The 15408-nt window shown below is 35.8% G+C and overlaps 1 protein-coding gene across 6 annotated transcripts in view; it reads right to left on the reverse strand.

Moving 5' to 3' along the window:
- The window catches only part of LOC126923740 (prominin-like protein), a 70514-nt gene extending 56057 nt beyond the window's left edge, over positions 1-14457 (reverse strand). For all 6 annotated transcript variants that reach the window (XR_007713301.1, XM_050737462.1, XM_050737465.1 and 3 more), the window contains exon 1: positions 14071-14457. Coding sequence is in view for 5 of the 6 variants with exons in the window: in XM_050737462.1 (XP_050593419.1) it covers positions 14071-14398 (328 nt within the window). In the remaining variant the exon portion in view is untranslated. The remainder of the gene's footprint in view (positions 1-14070) is intronic.
- Positions 14458-15408: the final 951 nt, after the last annotated feature.

A 15408-nucleotide genomic window follows, 5' to 3' on the forward strand; every position in this document is an offset into this window, starting at 1 on the left:
TGAATCTTCAATTGTTTTCCATTGTTTGATACTTTTCGAGTTTTCTGGTTAAATTATAAAAAAAAAGATTCAGAAGATTATGATACTGTTCGAATTTCATAAGCACCAATTTTTCGAACAATATATTTTTTGGACCATTTATAACGGGCCGGAAGATACTAATTAAAAATTACTGGGTGTGTTAAACGGAATTCCCGCAAAATTAATAAAACGCAATTATGCAATATAATAATGAAAACGTTAATTTTCGTAGAATTCCTAGAAATATTACAAAGTCCCAAAAATAGCGTTACGCTCTGTCTTTTAAAGGAAATAAAATAGCAAAAACCAGGACTTGCATTGTAGAATTTTCTCTCAACTTCAGCCGAGGTACAGAGCGAGCAAAAATATCCATTTTTCTCAACGTTCGTTAAATCCCTGCTTTTTTTACGTGGTCGTGTTTCTTTCTCGGCTAACAAACGAGTTTTGTTTCATTCGTGCGAGTATAAATATATAAGTTCTGGCCGGGTGATTTTTAACGCGGGGAACGTGGTCAGAGCTGCGTAAGAATCGCAAGAAGTATTTACGTATCGTCGTAACGGTGTATATGTTGCCATATTAACTAGCAACGATAGCCATCGTGTTTCCATATAAAAGAAAAATCCATCGAGAATGTTTGTACGGAAAATTTTCATAGCTACGAAATGATTCTATGGAATCTCAGTTTGCGAACGTTTATCAACAGCAAACATCTCAATTAAATAAAATATTTCTCAACGAAAGGAATGTTAATCGCGTGTTTGCATGGTAAAGTGACATAATATAAAGAAAAATCTTACGGGTCATTTGTCCCGCAGTGGCAAAAATGTGACGATTTACGGTACGGGAGGGGGCTTATTTATGGCGCTAAAAATAGAACAACACTGCTGGTTATCAAAGATGACCAGTTTATATTTTTATGTTTTTATTATACATTATATGTTTCGTATTATTATGTTATATAATTACTTATTTATTATGGAACTGAAATAAGCGCGGATTGAAATAAACATCGTGCAATTCATTATGTTGCAATATACTTCATAAATCTTTCCAACATGAAAGTGCAATATGAAACGTATGTCGAAATGAGTACGGAGTTACGGTAGTGTCGTACCGCTAAATAGGAAACGACATTATGGCCATTCGATCAAAATTGCTATTGGACACTGTTGTCCCATACTGCCTAATAGGAAAATCCATCATGAGGTCTATTCGTCCCCGATGGACTTTTTCTTGCCACCACGAACTTTCGTTTACCACTAAATAAAAATGTGTCCTTGCAAAAGTCGACGCAGTGACCGCGTTAAAGAAATCAGAAGCATCGTTCTGCAATTGCTGCAATTGCAGATCACTCGCACAAGATTCGAAACACAGAGAAACAAAGCTACGTACAGACGAAGCTCTAGATCTTCTGCACTTTATATGCAAAGAACTTTCGAGTAAATTCACTCAGAATTCCTATTTATTTTTGTCCCCTGGTTGGGCCAACCCTGTAATTTGGTTCTATAATTTGGTTCTCTTTATTACAAAACTCGTATCAATTCTATGGGAAGAGTTCGACATATAAATTTCTTCGCCTATCGCTGCAACTCTACGAAATATTCGAATATCTGAACTTCATAGCCTTAAATGTACGTTAGGAAAATGATAGAAATTATAGACGTTTGTTGTTGCGAAAGAACAAGAGGAAATTTCCAAAGCCGGATATTAAATCGACAGGTATAAAATTAACGTGTGTAGTTCGCATAAATAGCCTTGAACCGTCGATTTTATGTCACGGGGACATCGGCCTTTTGATTGATGTTGTTTGTAAGCAGAGAGGAGCCTTGGATCGCGCCAGAAATCCTTTTGATAAGCGGTTTCCGCGGACGGAAATATTGCAACATCGAAAAAAATTCGATTTGTCGTACGAAGAATCAAATTCGTCATACTTTTTCCAAGTTCTTTTCGCCAGCACTTCGTCATTCGGAATTAACGTTCGTTATTCCCTTTCATCTTTCCAAGCGACGCTGAATTCGTCCCGTGAACTTTTAACGTCTGCCTGAAATTCACTAATTACCGAGTCGCCAGCCTGAACGAGATTAAATTTTGCTTAACGACTGTGCAGCCAGTAAAATATCCTGTGTCTAATTAAAAGCGTAGCCGTGTCATTTTCAACTATTAACTGTACGAGATTTGTGGAAAATTCCATGTTTAACTCTTTATGGTGTTGCAATTTTTTTATTATTTCGGCTGCTATCTCATAGTTGTGTATGCAATGAACCAATGCACAGGATACCATATGTAAAATATGTTTGGTTCACATGTGTATCATAAATGTTAATGTATTTGTAAATTCTAATATCAATATTTCTATATAGAGGCAAAGCAGAAATTTAGTTTACATATGTATTAAATATTAACGTATTATACTGATATTTATATTTTATTATTTATTTATTACTGCTTAGTCCGTGCCTTTCGGCTTTGGACGAGCTTTCTGTTTTACATCTCTTATGTCTATTTCTCTTCTTATATGTCTACCTCCTCTCTTATCCACTCTATTCTATTGTACTCCCTTAATTATTCCATCTCTAAATACTAAAGCTAGAAACTGCAAATTAACAACTAATGACTAAGAACTATTGCAACTTTGGGCTTTAGCCTCCTTGTTGTGCTCCCTTCCTATCCTTTGCCCTTCTCTTCTCTATTATTGTTCTCACTTCTGTTAAACCTTCTCGAGTCTCATTTAACGTTTTTCCTATGTCCTTTGGTCCTCCCGTTATTTCACATTCTTCTATTACATGTCTCAGGTCTTCTTTCCTTCTGCATAGTCTGCATCTTTTTTCTCTCTCTTCTTTCCAGTATTCCCTTGCTTTGGTTTCGTTTCCACATCTGAATCTTGCCAATATTCTTCTGTCCTTCCACTTCGTCCTCCCTTCTAAGTACTTTGGTAATTTTTCTTTGGCGATATTTCTATAGTGTGTATTATATTTGGATTCCCTTATCCTTTTCCCCCGCTCTTCTGCTTCTCTCTTTCTTCTTTCTTCTATAATTTGATCTGCTGTTATCCTTTCTTGCTCCTCTTTTGCTTCTATCTGCGTCCCTCCCTTTCTCACCTCTTCTAGTCCCTTCTTTCTCTTTCTTGCCCTTCTCCCTTCTTGGCCATTTCCCCAGTTCCATAACATTTATAATTTTAATGGAATATTAATAAAATAATTAGTCTGTCAATGTGCGTGTAAATTAACAGTCTTATAAACGCTATTCGAAACGCTAGAATGTAAGCAGAAATTTTGTGTCAGATATCTACTAAGTATTAATCCAATGTTGTTTAGTATAATAGTAACAGACATAATATTAATTTAATAATAGACATACTGAGACAAAATTCTGTTTAGCTTCGTTTTTTGAACACTGTTTACGATAATATTAGCTTGCATAAATATTCACAATCTAATTATTAAATTGAAAAATACTCCTCTGCATATTATAGAAAGCTAGCTTTTCTGAATTGTGTGTCACATTCGAAATGAAGATGAGACATTGTTTAACGCCCCTATAATGTTTCTAAATGTTTATATACAATTACGTTGCAATTACGCTGCTAAACCTACTGACAGATTCATTCACGTCGTTTAAAGCTAAAAAAAGACTTGCTTTCGATCAGGTACAATACAACAAGGTTATATTAATCTGACGATACGATCGCATCATATGGAATGTAATTGAACACAATAAGAGACTTAATTCACGTACAATAGTAAAAAAAAAAAAAAAAACGTAGCCGCGTAATGTGTACATTGTTTTTCCTCAGACATTGGTAAATATTTTCCAATATTACCTGTCTGATAAACTGAGAAATAAAAAATTATTATCTCTTCCTCTGTCCTCCGCATATTTACCTGTACAGATATTAAGGTAGATCATGATATAACGTTATCATTGTAGATGCAAACGAGGTCAACGTGCTAACAAGGAGTTGCTATTGTTTTCCACTGTGATAATTAAATATTCAACTGGGACGCAGCTTAAATCGACCGGGTTTTACATAACCGCACGAAATAATAATAAAATACACATTTTCCGCAGCGAAAGGATTAGACGACCGAGATTCTACAATTTTCATTCCGAGTTCCTGCAATTTGTCTACGAACTATTTCTAAACGTGAACGCAATTACAGTCTCGAATAAAATATCTCGTTGCATCACCTTGAATCAATTATACCACGGTAAATCGTCAAGTGCAATTGCCTTTAACTTACGCCACAATAAATCATCGGCTGAAGTTTAGATTAAGTTATTGCACGATATTGTATTTATCAATGTCCTCGATGTAGCTATGTCTTTTTGTTTTATATTCTCATGAACTTTTATCGTACCAATCTAATTGTAACTAATGTGTTTCTAAGTATTCTATATTTTCTAATACATCCACAGTTACTCACCGTTGCTTTCCCTCTACTCAAGTAAATGAACTTCACTTGAGTAGAGGGAAACTTTAATCTTTAATTCAGATAGTACAATCCTGTGGAAATTTTTCGGTAGTTCGATCACGATAAAGGAGAATGACTTTTTAAATTTTTTGCTCTGTATCTTCACTATCGTTCAGGAAATGTCGCACTCCGCCTATCTATTTAGATAGCAACTTACATACTTTTAAGGAACAGTGTTGCGAAATCAGCTTTCTGATTCATAGCTCTCCATTTATAATACGTATCGCTATCGTTACATACGATCAACCTCTAACAGTATGTTTCCTCTAACACTACGAACGACAATTAAAAAAGTGTCCACGACAAAAGTTCATTACGATCGTCGGTTTATTCAGGACGAAAGGCAATGTGATCCACGATCATGTATCGAGAGAAATGGATCACGTTGGATGCTGAAGATACTCACTTTCTTACGAAGCTTCCCGAGTGATTCACTGAGTAAACCAGATTAATGCGTTCTGCTGCACAAGAGGCACAGAGAGATAAGCAAACTTCCAGAAACTACGTGTGTAGCGTACGTATGTATATAGCGGCCTATCAGCATATCAACTTGCCAGCTTTCTCCTAACACGCACGTATTATTCAGATTTTTGTCCGACGAAACAGACAGTTTAGACTATTTGCTTCTCTTTAGACTATTTCGCCTTTCTTATTCGAAACGTGCTATTTACAATTTTAAAAAAACCCAAGATCCGAGAACACTCGTTTCTCCATTTTTTCGAAACTTGAAATATTTGAATATACAGTGGCTACAGACATTTTCTCTTTCTTCGTGGAAATGCTCTATCTACGATTTTAGAAAAGTCGAGAATCCGAGAAATCTCATGTTCTTCGTTTCTTTACTCCATCCTCGTGCCTATTTTTTCGATGTAAAATATTCTCTTCTCGTTGGACTGCTCCGCCTTCCTTACGTTACTTCGATGTCGTTTTGAAAACCAAAAAACTGCTGTACAGACAGGACGCGTTGACTAAAGAGAAGCTTTACAAAAGCAACTTTAGAAAATAATTAGAAGGAAAATAAAATAAACGAGGAACTAGATATTTTAATATCATCTTGAAAGATAAAAAGCTACTGTACCGATAGGAAACTTTTCAGCTACAGCAGGTAGTATTATCGGCTATTTTCTTCCATTATCATCAGTTACTTTCTACGATTAGCAGCACACGCGCTTCTCGCCAAACCTTTTCCACCAATCTTATCGCGATAAGTAAACGAGCGACTGGCAAGTGTCTGCCGTTGAAATTTGTTTGCTAAGCAAACTCTGTTTTTCGGTGCAACCGTATCGCATTGTCTGTTCGTGGCTGTCGGATGCGTACTAAGTTTACGCATATTTCGTTTCAAACGTCATTCGAGGTCCGGCAACGAACGATTAGCGTACGATGTGTAGATTAAACAAAGTATGATTTATGAATTATTATTACGGTATTATAATACTTTCGAGATTATCGAATTTTTGGTTTCGCGAGCATTCGTCGCGAGAAAATCATCGTTCGCTGGGAATTATCGTAATATTCTAACTACAACACCGATGGTCACGCGTTTATGGCAAATTTAATCGTCAGCTGGTGTATTGATGGATTATAAGTGAGCGGAATAATCAATTTCAAAATACGTCACGTTACTTTGTATTACTGAACAGAAATTATTGCTGAAATATGAACAACAAACTGGTATTAAAAATCTGCAAATTAAATAGCCTGGTGCAAACATAATCGTTTCGGTCATCACGTAGAAAAATCTGGAGACAAATCTACGATATGCAAAAATATATCGCTGCTCGGTATTGACAGTGACAAAACTAAAAAAAAATAACAAGTTTGCTTTCATTAAGTGCGAGTTCCACATTATGCTTCTATTTTTAACGCCAAACGGTGCATTTATATCCATCGGTTGTGCGTCAAAGGACAGTTGTACTAACAAGGCTTGTTTTTAGTATTTAAAGAAAAATATGAATTTTAGAAAGCCTCTCGTTTAAAATTAGTATGTTTTAAGTTACGCCGCTATCGATCCGAAGCAGCGATACAAAGCGTACGAGCGGCTTATTATGTTATTTAGAAAATGAAACGAACTTTTATTCAGTTTCCATTGCTTCAATTATAATTAGACGAAAGATTAGATCTACATGACATTTAAATAAATTTGTATAAAATTATACCCGTGGTAATTATAATATCTTAATGAATAGTGAATTTTTCTTTTAATTATGGATGTTCGTTTTAACGTGAAAACTCATTTTAATGCAGCGGAGAGTGCACGTCTGAGAGCGTATTTAAGAAAAGGAAAATACGCCAGCGACAGAAAGAGCAATGGAAAGATATCAAAGAGAACGACGATGGTATACCGAGAAATAGAATTTGGACGAAGAAAAACTGGTGTTTCGATATCAAGAAGAATAGAAGAAAAGATTGCAACAACGAAAAGACGTACGAAGGGACACTAAGAAAAGAGAAAAGTACGGCGTTAAGAATCGAAGAATAAATTAAAGCCGGCGTGAAGAGCGAAAAAAGGGATGCAAGCATCCAAAGTGTAAAGATCGAAAGAAGAATTAAATTGCGATGCTTCGATCTTCTCTTTTAATTACTACGATCTTCCTTTTTATTTATTAGTTTCTCCTTGTTCGGATTTTAATTTAGAAGCTCGATCGCTTGCGATGTATCTCCGATAAGCCGTCTGATGAAATTCCTCGCGTTTTTCCAGCCGTTTGTCCACCAGCAGATTTCAATTAAGCAAAGATGAAAGAAGTGTGGCCGGTTCGTTTGAAAATTCGCAACGGGACCGGAATTAAAAGTTGTCGGCGTGATTTATTTGCCGACGTGACGGAGCTTCGATCCGCTTTCGCTATGCGTCGAGAAATAGAAATTTACTGCCTTGCCAAATCTCAAGCCCGATATTCCTGCGTTTCCATGGAATTTCCTTCGAGAAAGCTGATTCTTCTACGATGCCGATCTTCGAATTAACCTCGCCGTGTTCCTTCAGTCATTTTACGCGCAATTGCGCTTTCTTCCCTGTCGTTAACACGTTTGCCCAATTTTGAGAAAAGTACAGGGTGGCTCCGTGAGTGGCTTTCTCGTTCGAAAGTCGTCTAACTCTGTTCTTATTGCGTGTAAAAATCAGTTAAATTTACAGCTGTTTGATCGCGTAGCTGGATTACGCCTGACCTACTCTGATGGCACGTAAAAAATACTAAATAGCACGATCATGTGCCCCGAAGTACCGTCTCTTCTTACGCTAAAGTCGTCTTTTTACGTTACTCGGAAGAAATCGCAGTTTATAGCAACGCCAATAAATCATATCGCCCGGGACGCATTTCTGTTCATAATCTTCCAACAGGTATAATATTAATAGAGTATTGTCACGCGCAGACCACTTGTAACCGAACTGTATACTAAAGTTATATACCCGCGAATAATAATAATAATAATTTGTCAATTTTAGTTCCAGATTTTCAAAGTTTGTTCTCTGGAAATTTACAATGGACGCGATTCACCTCGGAGCAGAGAGTAGAAATAAATAAAATTCTGTTTTCCAAATCAATTGAATTTTCTATGAACAATTGAATGTTATTTTCAAAAGCGACGCTGCGTTTTTTTCAGAAACTCGAAATTCGATAGAGAACTAAAAACAGAGCTGAAAGTCCGACAGAAAAATAGGTGTACGGTATTCGTTAGAGTACGAGAATATTTTATCACAGAGACAAATAATTTGCTGGCCATTTAGTTGGTAAATTATTATGCAAGAGAACCGACGTTTTTCTGGTATTACAAAATTTAGTATTTTTTCTCTTTTTTTTTTTCGATTAGAGAGTATGGAACGTGACGGAAAATTCACTGTCAGACCGTCGTCATCGTTCGAATGCCACGTGAGCTCTTCGCCCGTACAGGAAACAGCAGATTGACGATGCTTTTGTGCGAGAAGCTGGATCGATAACGCGTGTACTGTCGCCATTCAGAACGATCGTTCGAATTCAATAGCCACTACGTAACGATTCTTCGTGGAAAACGCTAATAAAATCGAACGAGAAAGCGGAGCGTCAATGGGACGCGAGAAAGGTATTAAATTTGATCAACTTTTTCACGGATTTTACGGCGTCCCGATGATTGAGTTACAAGCACTGCAAATTCTTTCAGTACTGTGTATTAATTTCTGATAAAAAAAAAAATGTATAATCATGTTTAAATTCCAAAGATAAAGATACAAAGGAAAGAGAAAAAAATGTAGCCTTGTCGAAGTTGTTAATAAATTTTCCAATGTAAAAATGGATAAAATAAACTTGCTGAAATTTTTACTCTTAAAATAGTTCGACTCTAACTTTAAGCTTTCTAGGTTCTGCTTTACGTAATATCGTGTAAGCTAGTCTTCTATTTCATCCAAACAATTTAGATAATTAATTCAAGCGTTCAGAGGGGGGGGGGGTGGGCGGGGGAAATCACGTTAATAAGGTAGATATAAATCTCCTGGAATTTTTACTCTTGAGATAACTCGAGCCTAACCTTAAACTTCTCGATTTCTGTTCGATGTAATGCCACAGCTTTCTAATTTCATTCGGACGATTTAAATAATATCAATTAGAGGCCGCGCAATCGGCGAAAAACTGGAACAAGTGCACTTCTCCAGAAGAACGAAGAAGTACGAGAAATATTACCAAATCCTTCTGAATGTCTAACATCGAGAATATTTAATATCTACAATTGTGTATATATTTCGATATTTGTCAATTAAAACATACAATTGTAACATCGATTAAAAGGCTCGTAAATGGAAAAGTGAAACAATTGCATCTTTCCCATAAGGAGGGAAATATATATATTTAAAAAAGAAAAAAAATGATATTACCAAGTCTTTGTGACTATCTAATCTCTATAATTATGTACATATCTTGATGCCTATCAATTGAAACATACAATATCAATTAGGAGCCTCACAAGTGGAAAAATGAAACAATGGGATCTTTCGCATAAGTAGGGAAAAGTATAAAAAAAGAAATGATATTGCCAAATAATATCTATATATTTCAGCGTCTAGAAACAACACGGATTTTTCTATTAAATATGAATTTTCTTACTAAAAATTTAGTTTTCATATATAAGTTCATATCGATGAACGTACAGAATACTACACGTTATTGAAACAAGAAAAGAGAACACAGATAAAGTCTATCATCATCCATATACATAATGTGACACACAAATGATCAAGATTGTCGCAATTTTCTCAAGTCGATCACTTTATCGCTAGTGTCGTTCTCTTATTCTTGCCAACTGTTATCAAGAAACGTAACCTCGAACAATCGATATACAGATCTTAATGATCATTTTGCACAATATGGAAGTAACGTTGCTACACCGCTGCGTGATAAACGACCGATTCATACCATCTTCCGAGATTCGATCGTTATCTATAACGCAGTATGTAACACTTTAGCAGGCGTTCAGATCTAACACAAGACGCGAAGTCGTATATAACGCGAAGAAGACACAAAGGAAAAAGAAACGAAGCGAAACGACGCTTGCTCGCCTCATAAAACAATAACTGCTAATAAGACGCAATTGTTCGTACCACGGAAGTAATAGAAGCAACTCCGAGAGCTTAATAAAACTTCTCAGTTCCATCTGTCGCTGTCGACTCTACGTTAATATAATTATCGGACTCTGCCATATTTGTGCAAAATCCATATTTTTATAAATGTAATGAATATTCACATTTTTCATATTTATAAATACTTAAGGAACTTCATACTTTTGTGGATATTGTAAATATAAGAAGAAGGTGGATATCGACTCTGGACTAATATAATTAGTACAGTGTGCATATTTGTGCAAAATCCATATTTTTATAAATATAATGAATATTCACATTTTTCATATTTATAAATACTTGAGAAACTTCATACTTTTGTGGATATTGTAAATATAAGAAGAAGGTGGATATCGACTCTGGACTAATATAATTAGTACACTGTGCATGTTTATGCGAAATTCATATTTTTATAAATATAATGAATATTCACATTTTTCATATTCATAAATACTCGAGAAATTCATACTTTTGTGGATATAGTAAATATAAGGTGGATATCGACTCTTCACTAATATAATTAGTACACTGTGCATGTTTATGCGAAATTCATATTTTTATAAAAATAATCGAAGAAACGGGCCTAGGTAGAAAATCGTTTTATCTATCAGAAATTACACAGAGTGCTATATTTCGGATATTTTATACATTTTAGCAAATAGTGCGCATTCTGTGTATGTTGAGTTTCCTATATGAAAGCATGGAAATCCACGACACAAAAGATTAATTACGATAACGATTGTATAAAAAAATTCTAGAATGGAACGAACAAACAAGAAGATAAATGTGTTTGCGTGGTCTCATTATTTCAGACTACATATATATGGTTATGTTAATATTTCCCCACGATTCTCTATCACATTAAATAAACTGTAATTCTACCTTATCTAAAACGTATCATTACACAGATAGCAATTAATCGATTTACTTTAATTAAAAAATTGATTTATCGATTTTCTACTTGTCAAAAGAGACGCGTGTTTCGAAGTATGCGAACATACGTCGCCACAACTCGTTGCTCGAATGGTTCGAAATTACGAGAGCGGATCCACGCTCGGATCGTTTTCGCATGAATTCTTGTAAGAAGCCGATTTTCCGCTTGGCAGTCCACGACAACAATTTCTTTCCAATCAACTACCATTTTAATCCCTTTAATTGATCGTTTGATCGTTTCATTGTTTACGCAAATCTTATCGATATTGAAGTAGTTTGTAGATATACATGTAAGTAGTTCTATCGACTCATTCAGCACTCGTAGCATTCATTGCGTTTGCAATATCTCGTGGAACTTTTGCCACATGCATTTTTCAAACATTTTCTCTATATTTAACGTTTCATTGCACTCGCGCTTGAAAAGTTCTCCGATAAGACCAATGGGTAACGAGAGTTATTTTAGATAGTATTATTCTTATTGACAGTCTGTACGTAATAGAGTATTTACTATAATATTTAGTACACGAAACCTATTTACATTCCAAGTTCTTCAGTCACGTTGATGAAAATATAAAAATTCGTAAAAATCCATAGCGAATATAGAACAAACATTGTCAAAGATAAAATGTGCAGGTGCAGTATATTATTCTGCAATTAAATGCCATAGTGCAATTTTTATTAATACTGATACTAACACAATATTAAGACTTGATAATATACTCAATAATAAATAATATATACGAAAAGGTTAAATAAATAATTCCAAACAATATACTTGATAGTACTTAAATATAACAATACATATACAATAATATAATAAATAATACAATACGTTGCAGGTTATACTTAGAATATACTAATATACTTATATAGCAGTATACAGTATAATAGTATATTAATATAACAATATATTTTAAGTATGACGTATATCGATTAATATACCTATATATAATAGCGTATTAAAACATATCTTAATCAGATTACAGAGAATTCGTGGCAATGATCGCGCCAATCGAAAGTTCCGAGATTTAAAATTCCTATAAGGAAACGCTGTCTCATCAGCAACCACGAAGCGTGTGTTAATCGATACACGTTTCCTTGGCTTCTCTTAGCCAAATGGAGTAAGAGACTGAGAGCCACTGAGACCGCTGGCAAATAAATAGATCACCGACGAAGCTCCTTCGATTGTCAATATTCTTCAGAATTGGATGAAGAACGATAGCAGGAAGGAAGGAAGGAAGGGAGAGAGGAAGAGGTAAAGTAATGCATTACTGGCAAAGAAGAGGCGGAAAGAGGTGAAACGGGTATGGTAGACGACACGATGTCAGGTCGGTTGGACGATGACGAACGCCCGCTATCAACTTCCTGCTAGAATTGATATAGATGCGCGGGCCCTCTGTTCCTACTACGTTAAACGCGACGAAAGGGTCGTTGATCCGGATAGTTCAGCAAGTTATCGCCTTTTTTTCCCCAACGATCGACGCTGTGTTTCGCGTGGGAATTCCTGAAATGTCGGATCCGATGGAAACGCCGACGAGTTGTGAAAAAAAAAAAGGACGGAATTTTTCTGGCCAATTCGAGATCAATCGAAAGGCGAAACAGGGGGAGATTGATATCGCCGCGATGAAAATTGAGGAAAAACTGTCGAGTCGACGAACGCATTGTATCGTTTCTGGAATTTCGCGATTTCAGCTTTTGAAATTCCTCGAAGCCTAACGTTGTGTTGGATAATACATTTTATTTGTTTAAGTATTCTTGACTTATTTTTCTCATCGAGATATAACATGTTATTTCCTTCCTGGAAAATTATACTAATCGATGAAAATTGAGGAAAAATTGTTCGGTTAAAGAACGTACTTGTTGGATTTTTAAGGATTTTTCGAAGTACAATGGAATAAATCGACTGTCGGGAACGTTAAGTATACAAGAATCTTGTGGTAACAGAGCAAATAGTGGAAATAATGCATGCATAGAATGTAATGGAATGAATTGATCAACAAAAATCCCAAAAATATGTGCTCGGAGAAATCCAATAATATTGAAGTACCAGAGACAATAATAATAATAATACAGCCGTGTTTTCCTTTCACTTTTCGGAGAATATAGCTTCTCATCGGTCAAACACGTAAATACAGAGGTCTATAAAATCCTTGGTGATAAATATAACTGGAGTGAATGAGCTTATTGATAACAGAAGATCACAGGATGTTCCTCTCTTGTAAAAGCAATCTCGTAATCTCTCATAACAACATAAAATCAACCAGAAGAAAAACGTCTTTTCGGACTACACTTGTGTTTTCAAAAGAAATTACGCGTTTACACTGCAAGATAGAATTATACGTTCGATGTAATTTTTAGCGTTTTCAATGATTTATTGCTAGGACTATACTCTGAAACTGAGTTTTGTATTACATGCCTGTGTGTATTATAGCTAGGCTACGAATTTTTATACATTTATTGCTGCGGCCATTCGTTCTTTTTCGTTCAACAACTCATCGCATAAAAATTCGAAAAATATACACTACGAAATCAAGTACGTTTTGTACTATTTGTACGTACAATTAATTGCCGTTATTTGCAAATAGTTGTATGTATAGTAATTTAAAGATGCAGCAATATATTCAAAATAAGGTACAATACGTAAATCGAGTTACACAGAACAATTTATATCTACCTTTATTTATAAATCACACAAATCTCCATAAAACTAAATAAACTTACAATATTACCCAGCAGTGTATTCTATACCCTATCCATGGTGTACTTAAGCATAAAAATCCACTAACGACCTTCCACGTTATAATATACCGAAACCCATATCGAATTATTCTTAGAATCTCGACAGATCTCGAGAATGAATCCAATTTAATTTCATCCAGCATGGAATTACACAATTCTAATATTTTTTTTGACAGCGATCTGTTTACCAACAAGCAGCCGGCCATTTTCGAGCGCGCGGTACAGGGCGTAACCAAAGCCGCGTAAAACCTGTCCCTAGCCCTATAACCTATAACCTATAAAACCATATAAACCTTTGCAACAAAATTCTCCAACGATGTTATCACTCACCCTCGGGATAGGCTTGCTTGCTTTGCACGAAGTCGATGAACATGTTGGTCACGTTGTACAGCTGGCCCATGCCCTTGGGGTTGAAATACGTGGTGGCGTTGTAGAGCAGCCCGGTCGTGTTCGTTCTCGTGTAGTTGATACCCTGCGATGCCATGATCCCGTTTAGCTGCCGGTCCAGATCCTCGCTGATCACCCGCATCCGATTGGTCAGTGTCTCCTGGCAGTTAACTGGACACGACACCAGAAGAACAGAGAGCAGACCGAAAACCGCGAATCCATAATGCACCACGGCACTCGGCCGAAAACCACCGAACAATAAGAGAAACATGACAGCGACTTGCGCCAGGGACGCGTCGCTACGAACTGATGCCTCGGCTCGTCTCGCAGGCACGCGGAACCGAACCACCCCCACTCCTTCACCTCACTCGAGCCGAAGCAAAGCTTCGTGCGTAGTTCGTGTCCGCTCGTTCCTATCGTTCAACGACCCGTGGCGTATTTTCTTTACCTTTTTTATATTTATATACTCTATCGACGATTTCGTATTATAATAATTGTAGTCTTATATAGTAATTTCTATGTAATAAATATGTATAATGAATGTTTTATAAGGAATACTTGATGTCTTTTTTCCTGTAATAAAAAGTTCCTTTTGACATGCCTGATCCATTTGTTCCTAGCTTTTACTGTTGACGTATCCTCGCGCATTTTTTTATTTTCTTTATATATTTTTATCGCCTACTTTCTATTGCTTTTTGTATAATAATTATAGATAATAAATATTTTATGAGGAATGTTTACTGTTCTTTTTCTGTAGTAGGAGATTAATGTTAATGTTGCTGGTTCACTTGTTCCCAATTTTTACTGTTCGTTCTCGCGCATTTTTTGCATCTTCTTTATACTTTTTTTCATTGGTAACTTTATATCGCTTTCTGCATAATAATTATGTATAAAGAATATTTTATAAGGAATACTTGTTATCAGATTTTACTGTTGAAAAGGAACGTATGATGTTCCGCGAATTAATTTAGATTTGTGACCTACTTTGGCACTGTTCTTATTGATATAATGTTGAATGTAATTTGAAGAATTGAATTTGAAGAATGCCATTTAAGCATTTTTAAGCATTTTTAAATTCTGGAGCAACGTGATAGAGGTACTTTTACCGGTTATAAGGATTGATTTTCGCGGTCTCACGCGATTGGCGGAGGCTCGATAGTCTGGAGAACGGACCAATCAGAGGGCGTGACTTTTCCCGCAAGTTTGAAACGCGCGTCCTTGTTCCTGAAGCGCGAAAGATTGTGTTTTAATTAATTCTGGTGTCACGGGCATGATAGAAGG

Source organism: Bombus affinis, chromosome 13 (assembly GCF_024516045.1).
Source record: "Bombus affinis isolate iyBomAffi1 chromosome 13, iyBomAffi1.2, whole genome shotgun sequence".
NCBI classification, from domain to species: domain Eukaryota; kingdom Metazoa; phylum Arthropoda; class Insecta; order Hymenoptera; family Apidae; genus Bombus; species Bombus affinis.